Below are 19,922 nucleotides of genomic sequence, written 5' to 3'. Positions count from 1 at the left end.
GGGGGTAAAATGTTTGGAAGAAGACTTTTTCAAATGTTTGAATTGTTACCATGTACACCAACTACTATTTTATTTTAAATATTAAGCTTCAGAGAGTTTTAGAAAGGAAGGAAGGAAGGAAACAAGGAAACAAGGAAGGAAGGAAGGAAGGAAGGAAGGAAGGAAGGAAGAAGGGGAAGGGGAAGGGCAAGGGCAAAAGGAAGAGGAAAAGGAAAAGGAAAGGAAGAAGGAGGGAAGGAAAGCTCACCAGATGATTCTAATGATTGGCTGGCTATTTTTGCCCTGCTAAAACCAGTTACTTCTTAAGCTCTTCAGCTCTTTATTTCCCTTCAATTAGTACAAAAGGGTTCAGAACTGATAGGAGGAGATTTAAACATAACATTTCTATTGCAAGGGGTCAGCATGTTTTAAAGAATCATCCAAATAAAGGCTGAGGATAATGAGTTTCCTAAAGTCCTTCCTTCCAGAGAATGCCATCTACAGTAGCAGCTTCAGAGTAGAAAGGGTGGGATCCACCACAGTCAAATAATGAAGGCGTGAGTTAAACCTTTCAGATTCAATTCATTGTGAGGACTAATTGTTGGTCAGATACTGTGCTATGTTTTGTGGATACGGAAATGAAGATAACAAAGATGTCATCCATAGAGTTCAGGCAAGTAATAATAAAAAAGCACTGCTTAAAATGACCTCTTCTGAGATCATATATACCAACTCAAAAAGAACACCAACGTATATTAAGTATGGGAAAAAAGGTTACAAAAAAGATGTACAGTATTATTCCAATCAAGCAGGGGGAAAAAAGTATATGACCATGCACAAATAAACAGGTGTGACTTGTACATGTATATGTAGTAAGATACATAACCAAAATACCAATAATTAGCTATGGAACAAGGAATGGGATATAAAAGGATTGCAGGCAAGGGAAGAAGACATAGAGATTTTTTAAAAATTCACTTTTTATTCCATATGCTTTAATTTATTCATCTGTATGTATTTACAAATTGATTTAGAATTTCTAATGACTTATTTTATTATTTTTTTTAAGACAGAGTCTTGCTTTGTCACCCAGGCTGGAGTGCAGTGGTGCAACCTTGGCTCACTGCAGCCTCTGCCTCCCAGGTACAAATGATTTTCCTGCTTCAGCCTCCCAACTAGCTGCGACTACAGGTTTGTGCCACCATGCCCGGCTAACTTTTATTTTTAGTAGAGATGGGGTTTCACCATGTTAGCCAGGCTGGTCTCAAAATCCTGACCTCAGGCAATCTGCCCACCTCAGCCTCCCAAAGTGCTGGGATTATAGGCGTGAGCCATCGAGTCTGGCCTAATGGCTTATTTTTATATAAAAGAATTACCTAGTATTAAAATAATAGTGACGTCCAAAATAGTCTAACAGTGTTAGCTTATTTTAACAAACAAGAGTCACCAGAATATCAAGTTAATAATGACAACGATGTGAGAAATACCTGTTCCATCCGTTGCGCCATCTCTTTGTGTAACTGCTGAATTGCATTTTTGGCTGTAATGTCTTGAGCTACTAGTTTATCTTTGGAAGCTTTAACTTCTTTATTAAGTTCTTCTATTCTTGATTCTAACTGTAAAGAAAATTATTTTCAAATTATTTTTATAGCTATACCAAACAGACCACGAATACCACAAATAAATATAAACAAAATAAATAAACATAAAGAATATGATGAATATACTTCAGCTATAGAAATAAAAACTTTCAGCAATGCTTCTATATTTCATTGGCATTTAGTAAAAATCTGGAGATAACCGTTAAGTTAAGGTATCTGGCAACCCCTAGAATATCCACTAAGGAATAACGCAAAGAAACATAGTAGAGTCCTGCCTTATCTGTGGCTTCACTTTCTATGGTTTCAGCAACCTTCAATCAACCACAGTCCAAAAATATTAAATAAAAACTTCCAGAAATAAACAATTCACAAGTTTTTAATTGCATGACATTCTGAATAGTGTGATGAAATCTTGTGCTGTCTTACTATGTCTCACTCAGACTGTGAGTCATCCCTTTGTCCAGCATGTCTGCACTGTACACACTACCTGCCAGTTAGTCACTTAGCAGCCATCTCAGTTACCAGATTGACTATGGCAGGATGACAGTGCTTGTGTGCAGCAACACTTAGCCCTTAATAAATAAGTAAGTTTACGTATTAGTGGCCCCAGAGTATAAGAATAGTGATGCTGGCAATTCACAAGTGCCAAAGAGAGGCTTTAAAGTGCTTATTTTAAGTGAAATGGTGACTTGAAAGAAAAAAAATAATATGCTGAGGTTGCTAAGATCTACAGTAAGAATGAATCTTCTATCCATGAAACTGTGAAGAAAAAAGAAATTCATGCTAGTTTTGCTGTCACACCTCAAACTTCAGAAGTTACGGCCACACTGCATGAGTGCCTTGTTAAGATGGGAAAGGAGACAGGCAGTGGCTTACGCCTGTAATCCCAGCACTTTGGAAAGCTGAGGGGGAGGAATTGCCTGAGGTCAGGAGTTCAAGACCAGCACAATCAACACAGCAAGACCCAATCTCTACAAAAAATTTTAAAAATTAGCTGGGCATGGTGGTGCATGCCTGTAGTCCCATCTACTCAGGAGGCTGAGGCAGGAAGATTGCTAGAGCCCAGGATTTTGAGGCTACAGTGAGCTGTGATCCCACCATGGTACGCCAGCCTGGACATCAGAGTGATGAGACCATGTCTCTGAAAAAAAAAAAAAGAAAATGAAAAGGGCATTGATTTGTCAGGGGCAGACATAAACAGAAACATATTCTGATTAATGGCAATCGGGTTCAGTGCTACTGACAATTTCATGCATCTACCTAGGATCTTGGAAGAAATTCCCCTCAGATAAGGGGGAATTAATGTACTGTATAAAGAAAATATCATGAAAGAAATGTAAATGTTATATTAGACAACATTCACTTAATGCAAAAGAAGGCAGTGAAGGGGGAATAGGGGAAAAAGAAGACTTGAAACATGGAAAACGAACGATATGGCAGACATAAATCCCACCATCAATAATAACATTAAATGAAAGTAGATTTACTAACCATATAAAAAGGCAGAAATTAACAGACTTAATTAAAAAAACAAGATTCAACCATATGTTGTCTACAGAAGGCATTTTAGGTTCAAAATGCAAACAAACTGAAAAGAGTGGAAAACATATATAATGCAAACAGCAATCATAAAGAAGGAAGAGTGGCTACACTTACATAAAAAACAGACTAAAATTAAGAATGTTACCAGAGATAAAGAATAGCTCATAAAAATAAAAAAGATCAAGCCATCAGAAAGATCTAACAGATAAATGTATATGCATCTAAGAATGTAGCATCAAAATACATGAGGCAAAAACTAACAAATAAAAGGGAAAACAGACAAGTCAACAATAGTTGGAGACTTCACTACCCTACTTTCAAATAACGAATAGAATTAGGCAGATGATTAACACAGAAATAGGAGACTTAAGCGCTACAAAACAATGGAATCTAATACATCTGCACAACACTCCACCCAGGAACAGCAGTGTATACACTTTCACCAAGTGCACATGGAATACTCTCCATGACAGAGGACACGCTAGGTTACAAACAAACTTCCATAAATTTAAATGATTAAAATCATATGGAGTATGGGCTCCTACCATAATGGAATAAAATGAGACCTCAGTAACAGAAAGAAATTTGGGAAATTCACAAATTTGTGAAAATTAAACCACATAACTCCCTAAATAAACACAGAAGAAATTGCAAGGGAAATTAGGAAGTACTAGATGACTAATGAAAATGAAAACATAATATATCACAACTTAGGAGACACATCTAAATGAGTGCTTAGAGGAAAATTTATAACCTTAAATACCTATATTAAAAAAGAAGAAAGGGGGCCAGGTGCGGTGGCTCATGCCTGTAATCTCAGCACTTTGAGAGGCAGAGACAGGAGGATCACCTGAGGTCAGGAGTTCAAGACCAGCCTGGCCAACATTGTGAAACCCCGTCTACCAAAAATACAAAAATTAGCTGGGTGTGGTGGCGGGCGCCTGTAATCCCAGCTACTCGGGAGGCTGAGGCAAGACAATCGCTTGAACCCAGGAAGCCGAAGTTGCAGGGAGCTGAGATCGCGCCACTGCCCTCCAGTCTGGGTGACAAGAGTAAAATGCTGTTTCAAAAAAAAAAAGAAGAAAGGGTATCAAATAAATAACCTAAACTTCCATCTTAAGACACTGGAAAAAGAGCAAACTAAACTGAATACCAAGAGGAAGAAGAAAATAATAAAAACTAGAATGGAAATTAATGAAATGAAGAATAGAAAAACAGAGACAAGCCCAGGTGAAGTGGCTCATGCTTGTAATCTCAGCACTTTGGGAGGCTGAGGCAGTGGATCGCTTGAGCTCACGAGTTCGAGACCAGCCTGGGCAACATAGTGAAAACCCGTCTCCACAAAAAAATACAAAAATTAGCTGGATGTGGTGGTGCATGCCTGTAGCAGCAGCTACTCAGGAGGCTGAGGTGGGAGGATCACTTGAGCCTCATAGGTAGAGGCTGCAGTGAACCAAGATCGTAACACCATACTCCAGCCTGGGTGATAGCGCCAGACTCTCTCTCAAAAAAAAAAAAAAAAAAAAGAAAAAGAAAAAAAGAAAAGAAAAAGAAAAACGGAGACAACGAACAAAACCAAAAATTGGTTCTCTGAAAAGACGAAAATTGATAAACCTTTAGTTGGAATGACTGAGGAAGAAAGATGACTGAAATTACTAGAATCAAAACGAAAGAGGGACATTACTACTGACCTTATAGAAATAAAAAGAATTGAATGAATAAATACTATGAACAATTTAACTTAGAGACAAAATGAACAATTCCTAGAAAGACACAAACTACCAAAACTGACTCAAGAAGAAATAGAAGATCTAAATAGACCTATAACAAGTAGAGATTGAATCAGAATAACAAAAAAGAACAACAACAAAAACCTACTCACAAAGAACAATTCAGTCCCAGGTGGCCACAACAGATAAAATTCTTTAAAACAATTAAAGAAGAATTAATACCAATTCTTCACAAATTTTTGCTCTTCCCCCAAAAAGGAACACTTCCCAACTCATTCTATTCATTCCTAGGTATACACCTGAGAGAAATGAAAGCATATGTACACATAAAGACTAGTACATCAATGTTCACAGAGGCATTATTCATAATAGTCAAATGGCAGAAACAACCCAAATGTCCATCAACTGATGAAGGGGTAAACAAAACATTAAAACATCAAATATCTATATAATGAACTACTATTCAATCATTAAAAAGAATGAAGTACTGATACATGCTACAACTTGAATGAAACCTTAAAAACACTATGTTAAATAAAACAAGCTAGATAAAAAGGGGTACTTATTATATAATTCCTTTTATATGAAATGTCCAGAATAGGGAAATATGTAGAGACCAAAAGGTAACTTGTTCCCTAGGGCAGGGTTGAGGGAGTACTGTTGCAGGGAAACGAGAAGTGACTACTAATGTGTGCTGCATTTCTTTTTGGGGTGATGGCATGTTCTATAATTGTGGTGGTTGTACAAGTAAAAGTCACTGAATTGTACACTTAAAATAAGTGAACTGTGTGGAAAGTTAATTATATCTCAATAAACCTGTTGAAAGAGACCTAAATCTTACTTTATCGTACACATATACTAATTTTCCTTATTACAAAATTATCTAGAGTAACACTAAGCAATAGAAGTACAAGCCACATGTGGAATTTAAACTTTCTAGTAGTCACATTTTAAAAAGTAAAATTCTTTTTACTGCTGGTTGCAGTGGCTCATGCCTGTAATCCCAGCACTTTGGGAGGCCAAGATGGGCAGATCACCTGAGGTCAGGAGTTCAAGACTGGCCTGGCTAACACGGTGAAACCCTGTCACTACTAAAAATACAAAAGTTAGCCAGGCGTGGTGGCAGGTGCCTGTAATCCCAGCTACTCAGGAGGCTGAGGCAGGAGAATCGCTTGAACCTGGGAGATGGAGGTTGCAGTGAGCCAAGATCGCGCCATTGCATCCCAGCCTGGGCAACAAGAGCGAAACCACATCTCAAAAATAAAATAAAATAAGATAAAAAATAAAAAGTAAAAAGAAACAGGTGAAATAGTTTATTAAACCCAATATATCCAAAATATTATCATTCCAATATTATCAATCCACGTGAAAAAAATGAGTTGTTTTATTTTTATACTAACTCTTCTAAGTTACGTGTGTATTTTACAGTTACAGCACCACTCAATTTAGACTAGCTACATTTGAAGTGCTCAATAGCTATATGCAGCTGGTGGATGCCATATTAGATAGTGCAGATCTAGAGATAAAATTAAGAAAGAAAAGTCTGTTATACTGATTTTCTATTTAGAAGTATAAAGTTACTGAAATGCTAGCAAAAGAAAGGTGAATCCAATTTTCTCTGGGAAAAAAACAAAAATAAGCTCATGAAAGGAAAGGCTCTGGTTCCATTCTACCTGTTCAGTCTGAAGTTTCTGGTCATTGAGTGACCTGACTACCAAAATACGGATTCAGCCCGTTATTAAGCCTCCCTCACACTTTACCATTCTAACTTTGGTTTATATGTGGGGACCCTAGAGCACATAAAAATCAGGATTAAATACATACAATTTTACAAATACAGTCACCTTCCAATCATGCATCAAGTAAAAACTTGTTTTACCAAATGTTTACTGCTATTTTTGTTATATAACTTTCTGTGAAAGATGAGACAAAATAAAATACTATTAAGGCTCAAATGCTTCTAATCCTTTTCACAGAAGAAAAAGCACCTCAAAAATAAAGAGCAGCTCAGCTTTGCTATTAGTCTGAATATTCACTTTGTTGATTCATACATCAGAGGAGTTCATTTAAAAACTAGAAAGAGGTGGGGGCAGTGGCTCATGCCTGTAATCCCAGTACTTTGGGAGGCCAGGCTAAGGCAAGTGGATCACCTGAGGTCAGGAGTTCAAGACCAGCCTGGCCAACATGGTGAAACCCTGTCTCTAATAAAAATACAAAAACTGGCTGGGTGTGGTTGGTGGCCGTCTATAATCCCAGGTACTTGGGAGGCTGAGGCAGAAGAATCACTTGAACCCAGGAGTCAAAGATTGCAGTGAGCCGAGATTGTGCCATTGCATTCCACCCTGGGTGATGAGAGCAAAACTGTCTCAAAGAAAAAGAAAGAAAGAAAGGACAGGCTAGGAAAGCCAGTAAGCCAGATGCAATCTAGCCTTCACAACATAGTTTTTAAAAATACTGAGACTGGAACCATACCAAAATATAAACTTAAAAACATCCTAATGTCAGACATAAACTTTTATATTTCTATTGCTTCCTCCCTGTTGGCAAAAACAGTCTAGTTGACTGTCAACTCAAATCGTCTTTTTGCTTATTTTGAACATAACAGAATGTGTTCTACTATATGTAGTACAGCAGTCACACATATAAGAATAAACTTACATAAAAGGAAATACATCAGGCTATGAGTCCTACTTTGTAAAAGAGAATGGTTTAAATGCCACGCAATTCTCTGCATTTAGAATATGATTTACCTTATAGAACTTCAACGTATACAAAAGTTTTTTTTTTTTTTTTTGGGACAAGGTCTCACTCTGTCACCCAGGCTGGAGTACAGTGGCGTGATCTCAGCTCACTATAGCCTCAGTCTCCCAGGCTCAAGTGGTCCATCCACCTCAGCCTCCTGAATAGCTGAGATTACAGGCGCATGCCACCAGATGCAGCTAATTTTCTGTTTTTTTTTTTTTTTTTTGTAGACACAGGGTTTCACCATGTTGCCCAGGCTGGTCTCAAAGTCCTGGGCTCAAGTAGTCCACCCATCTTGGCCTCCCAAAGTGCTAGGATTACAGGCGAGAGCTGCCACAACCAGTTGCCATGAATGTATTTATTTTATTAATTGAAGTATGGTCTTTGAAGATTTTTTTCTTTTTTACCTGTTTAATTGTGTTCATATGCTGCTTCTCTGTTTCTGTTCTTTTTTTTAGTTCTTCTCTTAAATTGTCTTTTTCTGAACAAATGTCTACGAAGAGCTCCTGATGCTTCTTATTTTCTTTAATTAACCTAAATACAAAAAGGGCAGTATATGTAAAACATAATTTAAAATGGAGATAAAATAATATGTAGAATATAATTTGTTTACAGATTAGGGTATAGATATCTATAATTATTCATTATAATGTTAATAAATTAACATTCCTAAATAATCATTTTATAGTGAAACATAATACTTTGCAAAAGATTCTCTGGCTAATTAGGCTATTAACTTTTCCCTAGAAATATGAATATTTCAAATCAAAATATAATCAGATGAACGAAAAGCATACTCTTCCAAATGTATACCTTCGGGTATCTCAATTATGCACCAATCCTGTCAGCACTGACATTCTTCAAATAAGTGGCTCTCAATGATGGGCAATTTTGCCCTTCCAGGCAAATTTGTCTGAAGACATTTTTGGTTGTCATAACAGGGGTAGGGGCTGCTACTGGCATCTAGTGGATGGAGGCCAGGGATGCTGCTAAACATCCTACAACACACAAGACAACTCCAACAACAACAAAGAATCTGGCCCCAAAGTGCAATACTGCTAAAGCTGAAAAGTCATGCTTCAGATTTTAACACTATTTTAATGATATTCTAATAGTTATAATGTACAGTCAATGTAAAACAGCAAAATAAAATCTAGGCAGAAATATCATCTTGAATTCCCCTAGAAAAACAGAAATAAAATCTCAAAAACTGCCTGCAAAGCGCTAAGATACCTAAGAAAGTTAACAGCAAGTACTCGAGGCTTTAGCTATAACCTGAAGCTTATTGCACATTTGCTATGGGTTAAATTTAGTTTTTTTAGCTTAAAAAAGTGTATTATTTCACTTAGTATTCAAAATAAGTCTATGAAATTATTACTATCACTTCTGTTTAACAAATTAAAAAAAAAAAACTAATTAGGTATGATGGCTCACGCCACAAGTCCCAGGAGAGGCACTTGATCCCAGGAGTTCCAGGCTGCAGTGAGCTCCACTGCACTCCTGCCTGGGCAACAGAATAAGACCCTTGTCTCTAAAAATAAAATATTAATAGCAAAACAAAACTGAAGCCTAAGACTTGTTCCAGGTCACACAGCTAGTAAGCAGTTGAACTTTGAATTTTGTTTTGGATCCAGGTATAGTTTCAAAGCCCCAGGCCTTTCCACCTTCCACTTCGAAGATCACTCATTAACTCAACAAGTACTTACTCGGCATCTATTTTATGTGGGAAATATGTCAGCAAATAGTCCCTGCCCTCGTGGAACTTACATTCATTCTAGGGGATAAAATAAAAATAGACCCTAGATATGTAACAAAATGTCAGCTGGTGATTGAGTTCTATTAAGAAAAATAAAGGAGAGCGAAAAGCCAGAAAGTGACTTGAGCTGCTATTTTATTTTATTTTATTTTATTTTATTTATTTATTTATTTATTTTTGAGACGGAGTCTCGCTCTATCGCCCAGGCTAGAGTGCAGTGGCGCGATCTCGGCTCACTGCAAGCTCCGCCTCCCGGGTTTACGCCATTCTCCTGCCTCAGCCTCCTGAGTAGCTGGGACTACAGGCGCCCGCCATCTCGCCCAGCTAGTTTTTTGTATTTTTTTAGTAGAGACGGGGTTTCACCGTGTAGACCAGGATGGTCTCGATCTCCTGACCTCGTGATCCACCCGTCTCGGCCTCCCAAAGTGCTGGGATTACAGGCTTGAGCCACCGCGCCCGGCCAAGAAAGTGACTTGAGCTGCTATTTTAGATAAGTAGTCCAGACAGGCTTCTCTGAGAAGACGACAGTTGAGTCTAGGAATACGGTGAGGAAACAATCATACAAATGTCTGGAAAAAAGGCAAATATATGCATGCTTATTCAAGCCTTTTATGACACAGTGGTTTATCTTAGATCATTTATGTGAGGCATACTTAATGTGCTAAAGAAAACTGCTTGAGACACAAGAGTCCTGGCCATAGTTCACAAGCAAACAAAAGGGAGGGGGAAGTGAAGAGCAGTAAACACTCAATTTGTTACTTATGTGCCAAATGCATATAACTATTCTTAATTAAGAATTTTGATACCAGCACTTTGGGAGGCTGAGGCGGGCAGATCACAAGGTCAAGAGATCGAGACCACTCTGGCAAACATGGTGAAACCCCATCTCCACTAAAAATACAAAAATAAGCTGGGTATGGTAGCGCGTGCCTGTAGTCCCAGCTACTCGGGAGGCTGAGGCAGGAGAATCGCTTGAACCTGGGAAGCGGAGGTTGCAGTGAGCCGAGATCCGCCACTGCACTCCAGCTTGGCAACAGAGCGAGACTCCGTCTGAAAGAAAAAAAAAAAAAAAGAATTTTGGGCTGGTCACAGTGGTGCATGCTTGTAATCCTGGCACACTGGGAGGCCAATGTAGGTGGATCGCCTGAGCTCTGGAGCTCCAGACTAGCCTGGGTGACATGGTGAAACCCCATCTCTACAACAACAAAAAAAAAACAACACAAAAGTATTAGCTGAGCATAGTGATGAACACCTGTAGTCCCAGCTACTTGGGATGCTGAGGTGGGAGGACAAATTGAGCACAGGAGGTCGAGGCTGCAGTGAGCTGAGATCACGCCCACTACACTACAGCTTGGGAGAGACAGAAAGACCCTATCTCAAAAAAAAAAAAAAAAAAGGACAATTTTGGGCCAGGCGCGGGGGCTCACGCCTGTAATCCCAGAACTTTGGGAGGCTGAGGCGGGTAGATCACTTGAGGTCAGGAGTTTGAGACCAGCCTGGCCAACATGGCGAAACCCTGTCTCTACTAAAAATACAAAAATTAGCTGGGTGTGGTGGTAGGCACCTGTAGTCCCAGCTACTTGGGAGCCTGAGGTGGGAGAATTGCTTGAATCCAGGAGGCAGAGATTGCAGTGAGCTGCGGTTGCACCACTGCACTCCAGCCTGTATGACAGAGTGCAACTCCACCTCAAAAAAAAAAAAAAAAGAATTTGGTTGGAAGCTTAGACAGTAATATTGATGGGTTCAAAAATCAAGGAACAGAAATAAAGAGAAGAATGGTGCTTGCGAGGGCACAGGGGGTGAGGGAAAAGGGTAGATGTTGGTCAAAGCCTACAGACTTTTCAGTTATAAAATGAGTAAGTCCTGGGGATCTAATATACTCCATGGTGATAACAGTTAATAACATCATATTGTACACTTGAAATTTGTTTAGACAGTAGATCTTAAATGTTCTCACTACACACACAAAGGTAACTGTGATGTGACAGATGTGTTAACTAACTTGATTGTGGTAATCATTTCACAATGTATATCAATTCATCACATTGTACTCTTTAAATGTATACAATTTTATCAGTTATATTTCAATAAAGCTGGGGCAAAAATGGGGGAATAGGTGTATACACAAAGATATCTGGAAATAGATGCAGTCATGAAAATTTCAAAGAAAGTAAAAGGAAGTTTTCTTCATAGAAAATTAGATGAAAAAAAAGTTAAGAAAAAAATCTAGTTGTTTTAGAGCTAACCTGAATCACACAGCATTTTATCTGGAATTTAAAACACTATGTGTATAACCAGAGATTAACCTCGATTTAAAATATCACTTGACATTTGTGTAATGTCCTAATGTCCACAAACAATTCCATCAGGTAAGTACTGTCACAGGTGAAAAAATCTTTCACTCAAAAAGGCTGACTTGGCCAAGACAACAGAGCTGGCAAATGCCAATGGGTACCTTCCAAATACCAGAAATCAGAATTATGATTATTCTACTCACTCGTTCTGCCGCTGTTCTGACAGGATGAAGCAAAAAAGAGAAACCAGTTTTCTACTCTATTTCTAGTATTTTCAGACACATTTAACAACTTGTAACTGGCTCATTTCTAATAACCGTATTTTAAAAAGCTCTAAAGCCCCACTAACAAAGCTTAGATTTTAACTCTGCATTTGTTAGCATATGGCCTTGAACAAGTTACTTTTTATCTCTCTGTGCTTCAGGTAACTCATCTGTACAATGGGGATAATAATACATGTCACAGAGAGTTCTTGTGAAGAATCAATGAACTAATGTATGTAATATACCAGGCACATAATTATCAGCATATACATGTTTACCGCTATTATTATTAAATGTAAAACATCTTACAATTTATAAGGTATGTTTATAATTTATATATGAAAGTGGCAAGAGTCTAGATCTAAGTAAAGTGGGAAGAGGCATCAGAGATAATCTCAAGAGGAAGGTCTAAAAGATTAGGTACAGACTACAGGAAAATGAGAAAGTTACCCTATAAAATGCAGAACAGCAGCAGCACTGATGGCTCAAGTACAAAAGCATATAGTTTATTCACATAATATAGCATTTCAGTAATGAATAGCAATAGCAGGGGGTAGTATTAAGAAGGGCCTTGGAGTACTTGCAAACCCAAGTTCACAGTAGCATTATTAACAACAGTCAAAAAGCAGAAGGAACCCAGATGTCCATTAATGGATGAATAAACAAAATGTGGTATATACATACAATGGAATATTATTCAGCTTTAAAAAGAAATGAAATTCTGGCACGTTATGACACGGATAAATGAGGACATTAGGCTAAGTGAAATAAGCCAGTCATGAAATGACAAGTATATGATTTCACCTACATGAGGTATCATGAGTAGTCAAACTCAGCACCAGAAAGTAGAACGGTGGTTGCCAGGGGCTAAGGGCAAGTGGAAATAGTGTTGTTGCTTAACGAATACAGTGTTTCACGTTTGCAAAGTGAAAAGGTTCTGCAGACTGGTTGTCCAACAGTGTGAGTATATAATAACACTACTGAAATGTACACATAAAAATGGTGAAGATGGTAAATTTTAAAGTATCACGACAACAGAACTTCACAAATCCAAAAGTCTAAAAATATATTATTATTTACTGAACGACAATTATTCTGTTCTCTAAATTTTAATTTTTTAAACCAATTAATTTAGAATGGAGATTTTAAGAAAAAGTTTTGGAATTTTATGACTTGTCATTTCCTTTTGAGTTTCTCTTAGTTCTGACAATATTATACTTCTACATTCTTTCAAAAGTGAATTTGAGTTGTCTATAAAAATTTCTAGCACATTTATACATTTACACTATTTAACATATTAGATATCTGAAAAACTCGACATTTGCTCACACATTCAGTAACTATACATTTATTGTTCAACTACTATGTGCATGATTCTAATGTGGAAGTAAAAATGGACAAAATGGTATTTTCCTTTAAAGAACTCTATCTCGAATCCCTTTGGGGGGAAAAAAAATAACCTAAAGGTATAAAAAACTTACTTTTTTATGATATGTTCCTGCTGCAAATATTTATCTTGCACACACTTTTCAAACAGAACTAATGTATGTTCTCCCTTATTCATTCCATTTGGTACTCGATGGTCTACAAACTCCGTAGATAAGAGCTCAGATTCTATTTCTTCCAACAAATCTTCTGATGCTGAAACGCTCTTTATTTTTGAAATAAACTTCTTGGTGCAGTCTGTATCATAGGGGCTTTCTGAATAAGTCTTTTCATTAGCTGATTCTGGAAATGTAGATGACCTTAATTCCACTAATATTTGTGTTACTTTCTGTTCTGTTTCATTTGTTTTTGAAATCTGTTTAGCAGAATTTCCACTAGGAAAATCAGCTGTTTGTTCAGAATTTTCTAGGCCTATGTCTGTTTTGGCACAAGAATCCTCACCTCCACCATGATCTGGAATATAATTTTCCTGGGCTTCAATTCGATTATTATGCTCATTAGGTTGACATAAAGTTTTATCAGTGTTTAATGACAATAGTTTGGACTCATTTTCTAATTTGCTGCTTTCATCGCCAGAAAATAAGTTGCATGAGTCTTCCTTTAATTCACGTGTTTTCCCAACATTTTTATCAGAGGAAGCAGAGGCTATGTGGTCTGTCTCTGACATGCTGACTGGCACCAATTCACTTTGTAATTCTTCAAATCTGCTCCTGATCTTCGTTTTACATCTAAGAAATTGAAACATCAAAATTAAAAACCACTTTAAATCAAAACCCCATACAAGCTTGAACATACTCTGTGATGTGGAATAACTAACACCACAAATTTTATCACTAATAATTCCTTTAAAAGCCTTTCCTTGAGAAAAAAGAAAAAGGACTAGGACAGCTAACCCAAGTTGGCTAGCTACAAGCAGTAAGGCCATTGCAAAGTCTGTCTTTCCTCCCTCAATTCAAACAACTTCATTAATTTACTTCAGTTGTAGTCTGCCATTCTCCAATCATCCCCATAAGATGTTAGGTAAGGAGTAATGCTAGCTAGAAGAGTAATGCAACTAGAAGATGAGTGCCAAAGAATGCTAAGAATTCCTTCAGCTCTGTAAAGAAAAAAAGACTACCTCATAAATCTGTAAGAAAACACTGGAGAAATAATACACCAATAAAAGCACAAGGAGAGAAATCACAAACCAAGATAACAAAACAATGCACATTAAAGAAGATAAAAATTTACTAAGAAGGAAACCTAAATAACAAGACACAACTATCTATAGCCCAGAGATCTAGATTTGAGCCATAATGAAGTCAGGGTATAAAGAATCCCTGGTAGAAATTAGTTTTCCATCCAGGCAGGAATTCACGAAGTACCATGGTGATTTTCAAACATTCTCATCAGGAAAAAAACAATGTCCAGTACAAATAAAATGGAGCCCATATGCACTGCCTAGGTCAATAAAAACAACTTTAAAAATTAATTTGACAAAGTTAGAATATATATATATACACACACACACACACACACATATACACATACACACACACACACCCACATATATATATACATATATTTTTTGGGGACAGAGTCTCACTATTGTTGCCCGGGCTGGAGTGCAATGGTGAGATCTTGGCTCACTGCAACCTCTGCCTCCCAGGTTCCAGCAGTTCTCCTGCCTCAGCCTCCTGAGTAGCTAAGACTACAGGGGCCCAACACTGCGCCTGGCTAATTTTTTGTATTTTTAGTAAGAGAGGTCTCAAACTCCTGACATCAGGTGATCCACCTGCCTTGGCCTCCCAAAGTGCTAGGAATACAGGGGTGAGCCACCACATCCAGCCTAGAATATATTTTTATATTGTTTATAGAGGTTACTATTCTAGCCATTTCATGAAAATTAGTCATCTTCAAATATTATCCTACAACATACAATTATAAAATATTTCCACAATCTTGATAAAAAAAAAAATTGTTGACTTCTTTTGTCAGGTATCAACAAAGCATGTACGAGGTCATGAGTTACTGAAACCATGTGAGGTTAGATTAAAAAGTGGGCAGATCATAGTTTTGACAGAAATAACAGAGCAATAATTCCAGATGAGAGAGACACTAATGGAAAATACCTCTAGTTTATACATGAGATATAAACTAATGGAAAACTAATGGAGAGATACACTAAATTTTTAAGTAACAAAACGTGCATGGCTACATCAGGCTGGGATAAAGGTGGTTATCAGAGGATGATGAAAAGAAAGACAAAAGACTGGTCAGGTAGACTCCATAGAAGGCTAAGCAAGAGTGAATTTTGTTAAGAACAAATCATAGTAAATCAGAAAAGACTTGTATACTTAATTATAGTGCAGAGTTTCTAGCACATAGCGGGTTCTCACATATTTGTTCAATTAAAGCTTGTAAGCACAGAAATGGTAACACTAGTATTTGAGAAACATTATTCTAGGAATCTCAAATAAGTGTAAGAAAGGAAAAGCAGACCAGCTTGTTAAATATGCTAATTTCTAGACTGCCCTCTGAGGCATCAATTAATATAGCCATTGGACTAAATACTCTACCTCTCTATATAAATATGTTTCCAAACAACCAAATTATCATTATCTGGCTGCAGGTATTTTATAACCAAGCCAAAGCACACACTAGTATTAAAGACTTGGTTTAGACAACACAAAGAAAGGGAGTAAATAAAAGACCTCGTAAGTACTCTGTATTCCAAAATCTAGGACAAAATAAAATAATTCTCAGAGGCACTGCCACCTACATTACCTCACCCAAAGTAACTCACTTTAAGATATAACTTGTGGGCTGGGTGTGGTGGCTCACACCTGTAATCCCAGCACTTTGGGAGGCCAAGGCGGGCAGATCACGAGGTCAGGAGTTCAAGACCAGCCTGGCCATGATGGTGAAACTTCCCTGTCTCTACTAAAAACACAAAAATTAGCTGGGTGTGGTGGCAGCTGCCTGTAATCCCAGCTACTCGCAGGACTGAGGCAGAGAACTGCTTGAACCTGGAAGGCAGAGGTTGCGGTGAGCCAAGATTGCACCACTGCACTCCAGCCTGGGAGACAAAGCAAGACTCTGTCTTAAAAAAACAAAAAACAATTAGCCAGGCATGACAGTGGGTGCCTGTAATCTCAGCTACTCAGGAGGCTGAGGCAGAAGAACTGCTTGAACCCAGCAGGCGGAGGGTGCAGTGGGCTGAGATCACGCCATTGCACTCCAGCCTGGGCAACAGAGTGAGACACTTTGTCTCAAAAACAATAAAAAAAATTAAAAAATAATGAGAAGGAGCACGTCTTTGAGTCAAATTACACCTCCTCATGCCAAGCAGCTGGGAACAGCTTCAACTCTTCTTCAGAGAAAACAATGAGTTTGTGACTTCATTTCTTTTATTTTAATGGCTAGAACCTGTCTTAATTTCTGGAATAAGTTTTTTGTAGTAACCAAAAGTGGCGTAATAGTTACATCAGACCAAGAGATTCTTAAAAGGACTGCACTTCAGAAGGAAGTACAGAGGTTAGGAGTGTTTTACACTGTATGACTGGAGACCTAGTAAGGAAAAAATAAAACCATTTCATGTTTATATCCCAGATTTAAGATTCCTCAGTAAACCAGTTGTACTACTTTTCCATTCTTATCTCTCAACACATTCCTGAAATCCTGGCACTTCACTATACTTCACTAGCCAAACCAGTCTAACTCAAAGATTCCCCCAATTTGCATATTAACATTTCAATGGTTTTGTTCTCAACTAGAATGTTCTTCCCTTAGGTCTATCTAAAGCCTATGTTTAAAGGACCAATTCTAATGTCACATCTTCCTCCAAATTTTCTCTCATCACAAGTACCAAAATAGTCTCTCAGGGTAAATCAAAAAACACTGCATTTATACTCATCAAGCACATAGAGCCTTTCTTGTGACCTTTTTGACAAGGCAGCTTTAGCCTTTTAAATGATCTTTGTCCTTGCATGAAGATGGAACTTCACTCTGAACTGAATCAAACTCTTAAGTCTCATGCAATATAATAGTAATAATATATCTAACAAACATGTTCTCTACTACATTTACACGCATTTTTGCAAATGCTCTTCAGTGGTTATAAAAATGAAGGTGGGGTCAACCGGGTTTACACAGTGATCTAGGGAGCAAACAGCATTCAGTGGATGGAAAACAGGTTGTAAGATGACAATGTGCAAGACAATACAGAACAACAAAAATGTGTCATCCTGCTGGATATTCATCTAGATTTAAAAAGCTGTTTATTTGGTTACCTAAGCTTAGAATCTGTTTTATATATCCTTCTCCTGTAAATTAAGGAAGACTCAGATTAACCTCAAAAGGCAAGTACTTTCTGTAACTTCTCTCAGCAATATGCTCATGACCTTTAGAAAATCATGTAAATTGGCATGTGATAACTACTTAGCTTGCAAGCTGTTTTTTTTTTTGTAAAGACGGAGTCTCACTCTGTTGCCAGGCTGAGTGCAGTGGCACGATCGGCTCACTGCAACCTCCGACTCCCTGGTTCAAGTCATTCATCTGCCTCAGCCTCCCAAGTAGCTGAGATTACAGGCACAAGCCACCATGCCCAGCTAATTTTTGTATTTTTAGTAAGATAGGGGGTTTCACCATGTAGGCCAGGATGGTCTGTCTCTGGACCTTGTCATCCGCCCACCTCAGCCTTCCAAAGTGCTGGGATTACAGGCGTGAGCCACTGCACCTGGCCGCTTGCACACCTTCTGATGATGCTCAAATGAATACTGTTTGGCAGCCAAAGGAAAAGGAGGGGGTTAACAATGGTCTATGTGTATACATGCAACAAAGCCATCACCATAAATAGCTGCACGAGAGTGGCAGCAGATCAGGGGAAAAAGCGATGAACTTGATTATGTCCACAGTTAACCAGAAGAAAAACAGTTGGCTGAGTCCTCATGTAGGCCTCCAGTTGACAATACTGATGAAGGCCAATTTGGTTGCTATTCAAGTTTTTTGGGGGGAGAGGGGTATGGGGTAAAAGGGGAGCCGTCATCGAGGCTACTAAGGATAGAATGGCAGGTAGTAGACTAAAGGGGAAGAATGTAAAACAAGACATTCATTTGTAAGGTTATTTTAAGAAGTGCTGGTACATCGGGGGTGCAGTGTGTAATCCCAACACCTTGGAAGGCTGATGTGGAAGGACTGATTGAGATCAGGAGTTTGAGACCAGCCTGGGCAACATAACAAGACCTCACCTCTACAAAAAAAAAAAAAAAAAAAATTTGTTAAAGTTAGCTGGGCATGGTGGCATGTACCTGTAGTCCCAGCTACTCAGAAAGCTGAGGTGGGAAGATCACTTGAGTCCAGGAGTTCAAGGCTGCAATGAGCTATGATGGCACCACTGCACTCCAGCCTGAATAAGAGTGAGACTAGGTCTCTAAAAAAAAGAAGTGCTTGTACAAAGCAAATTTACACTCATATATATATATATAGTAATTACAATTATAGATTATAATACCTTTTAGCAACTCTTACTCATCAGGAGAAACTGTATTTAATACAGTACAGTCACAAAATTTCTTTTAACTCAAGTACTTTTTCTCCCCTAGAGTTGTTTCTGTTTCTGATCACAGTACTACAGGACCAATTCACACTTCGAAATCATTTCAGTGGGTGAGAACTGGTTTCGCTCTTACTGGAGCTCATCAGCTGTAGGCAACTGGTCAAGAAACAACTTTCACTTGCCTTAAAGTCAACCATTACCCACTTTGGAACTTATTTTTCAATGAAAGAACTCACATTTCTACAAAATTATTTCCACACAAGAACCATATAAATGAAAACACTGTCTTTTGGTTCCATTTCCTGTTTTTCTAATTAGCAGTATAAACAACAAAAAATTTAGGTTTATTTGATAAACTGCAAATATTGCCCCTATATATAACATCACTATTGTAAAATCTAAGATTGGTGTTCGAGGTATTTTTCAGACCCTGCATTTTGATGCACCAGCTAGTGCCTGCCACCTGGACCACTAAACTGGCTCAACTGGTCTTGTAACTTGGCACAAGAAGACAGCTTCAACCCCTTGTGAGTCATCCCCGACCCAACCAATTAGCATTCCCCATTCCCTAGCCCCCTGCCCACCAAATTATCCTTAAAAAACTCTAGTCTCCTAATTTTCAGGGAGACTGATTTGAGTAATTAACTTCTTACTATTACTTGGCTGGCTCTGCATTTATTAAACCTTCTCTATTGCAATACTGCTATCTCAGTAAACTGCCTCTATCTGTGCAGTAGGCAAGAACCTGTGAGGTGATTACAAACTCACAGACACTCAGTAACAGATTATCAAACAACCTAGTCTCATACGAAGGTACTAAGAAACACATTTCCAAACTAGATGTTCATTTTTACCAAATACATATTGAGCATCTATTAATATGTGCAGGCACTATTCTAAGTGTTGGGAACACGGCAGTGAATAAAATAGAAATCCTCATTTTATTCTTCGTGTTTTACTGCCAATAAACACTAAAGTATTATGAATTCTACGGTATTTAATGTTACAGTATTTTAACTTTAAGGTTTGCCAG

The 19,922-nt window shown here is 38.0% G+C and overlaps 1 protein-coding gene across 4 annotated transcripts in view; it reads right to left on the bottom strand.

Annotated features, from left to right (window-relative positions):
• CCDC186 (coiled-coil domain containing 186) overlaps window positions 1–19,922 on the bottom strand; it is a 54,601-nt gene that overhangs the window by 29,347 nt on the left and 5,332 nt on the right. For all 4 annotated transcript variants that reach the window (XM_023206645.1, XM_023206648.1, XM_023206647.1 and 1 more), the window contains 3 exons: window positions 13,389–14,081; window positions 8,002–8,128; window positions 1,467–1,595 (listed from right to left, as the gene is read on the bottom strand). In XM_023206645.1, coding sequence (XP_023062413.1) covers window positions 1,467–1,595; window positions 8,002–8,128; window positions 13,389–14,020 — 888 coding nt within the window. In that variant the 5' untranslated portion in view covers window positions 14,021–14,081. The remainder of the gene's footprint in view (window positions 1–1,466; window positions 1,596–8,001; window positions 8,129–13,388; window positions 14,082–19,922) is intronic.

The sequence above is a fragment of the Piliocolobus tephrosceles genome, chromosome 9 (genome assembly GCF_002776525.5).
Source record: "Piliocolobus tephrosceles isolate RC106 chromosome 9, ASM277652v3, whole genome shotgun sequence".
In the NCBI taxonomy this organism is placed as follows: Eukaryota; Metazoa; Chordata; class Mammalia; order Primates; family Cercopithecidae; genus Piliocolobus; species Piliocolobus tephrosceles.
The sequence above is the reverse complement of the archived record's forward strand: the minus strand, read 5'-3'. Positions and strand labels throughout refer to the sequence as shown.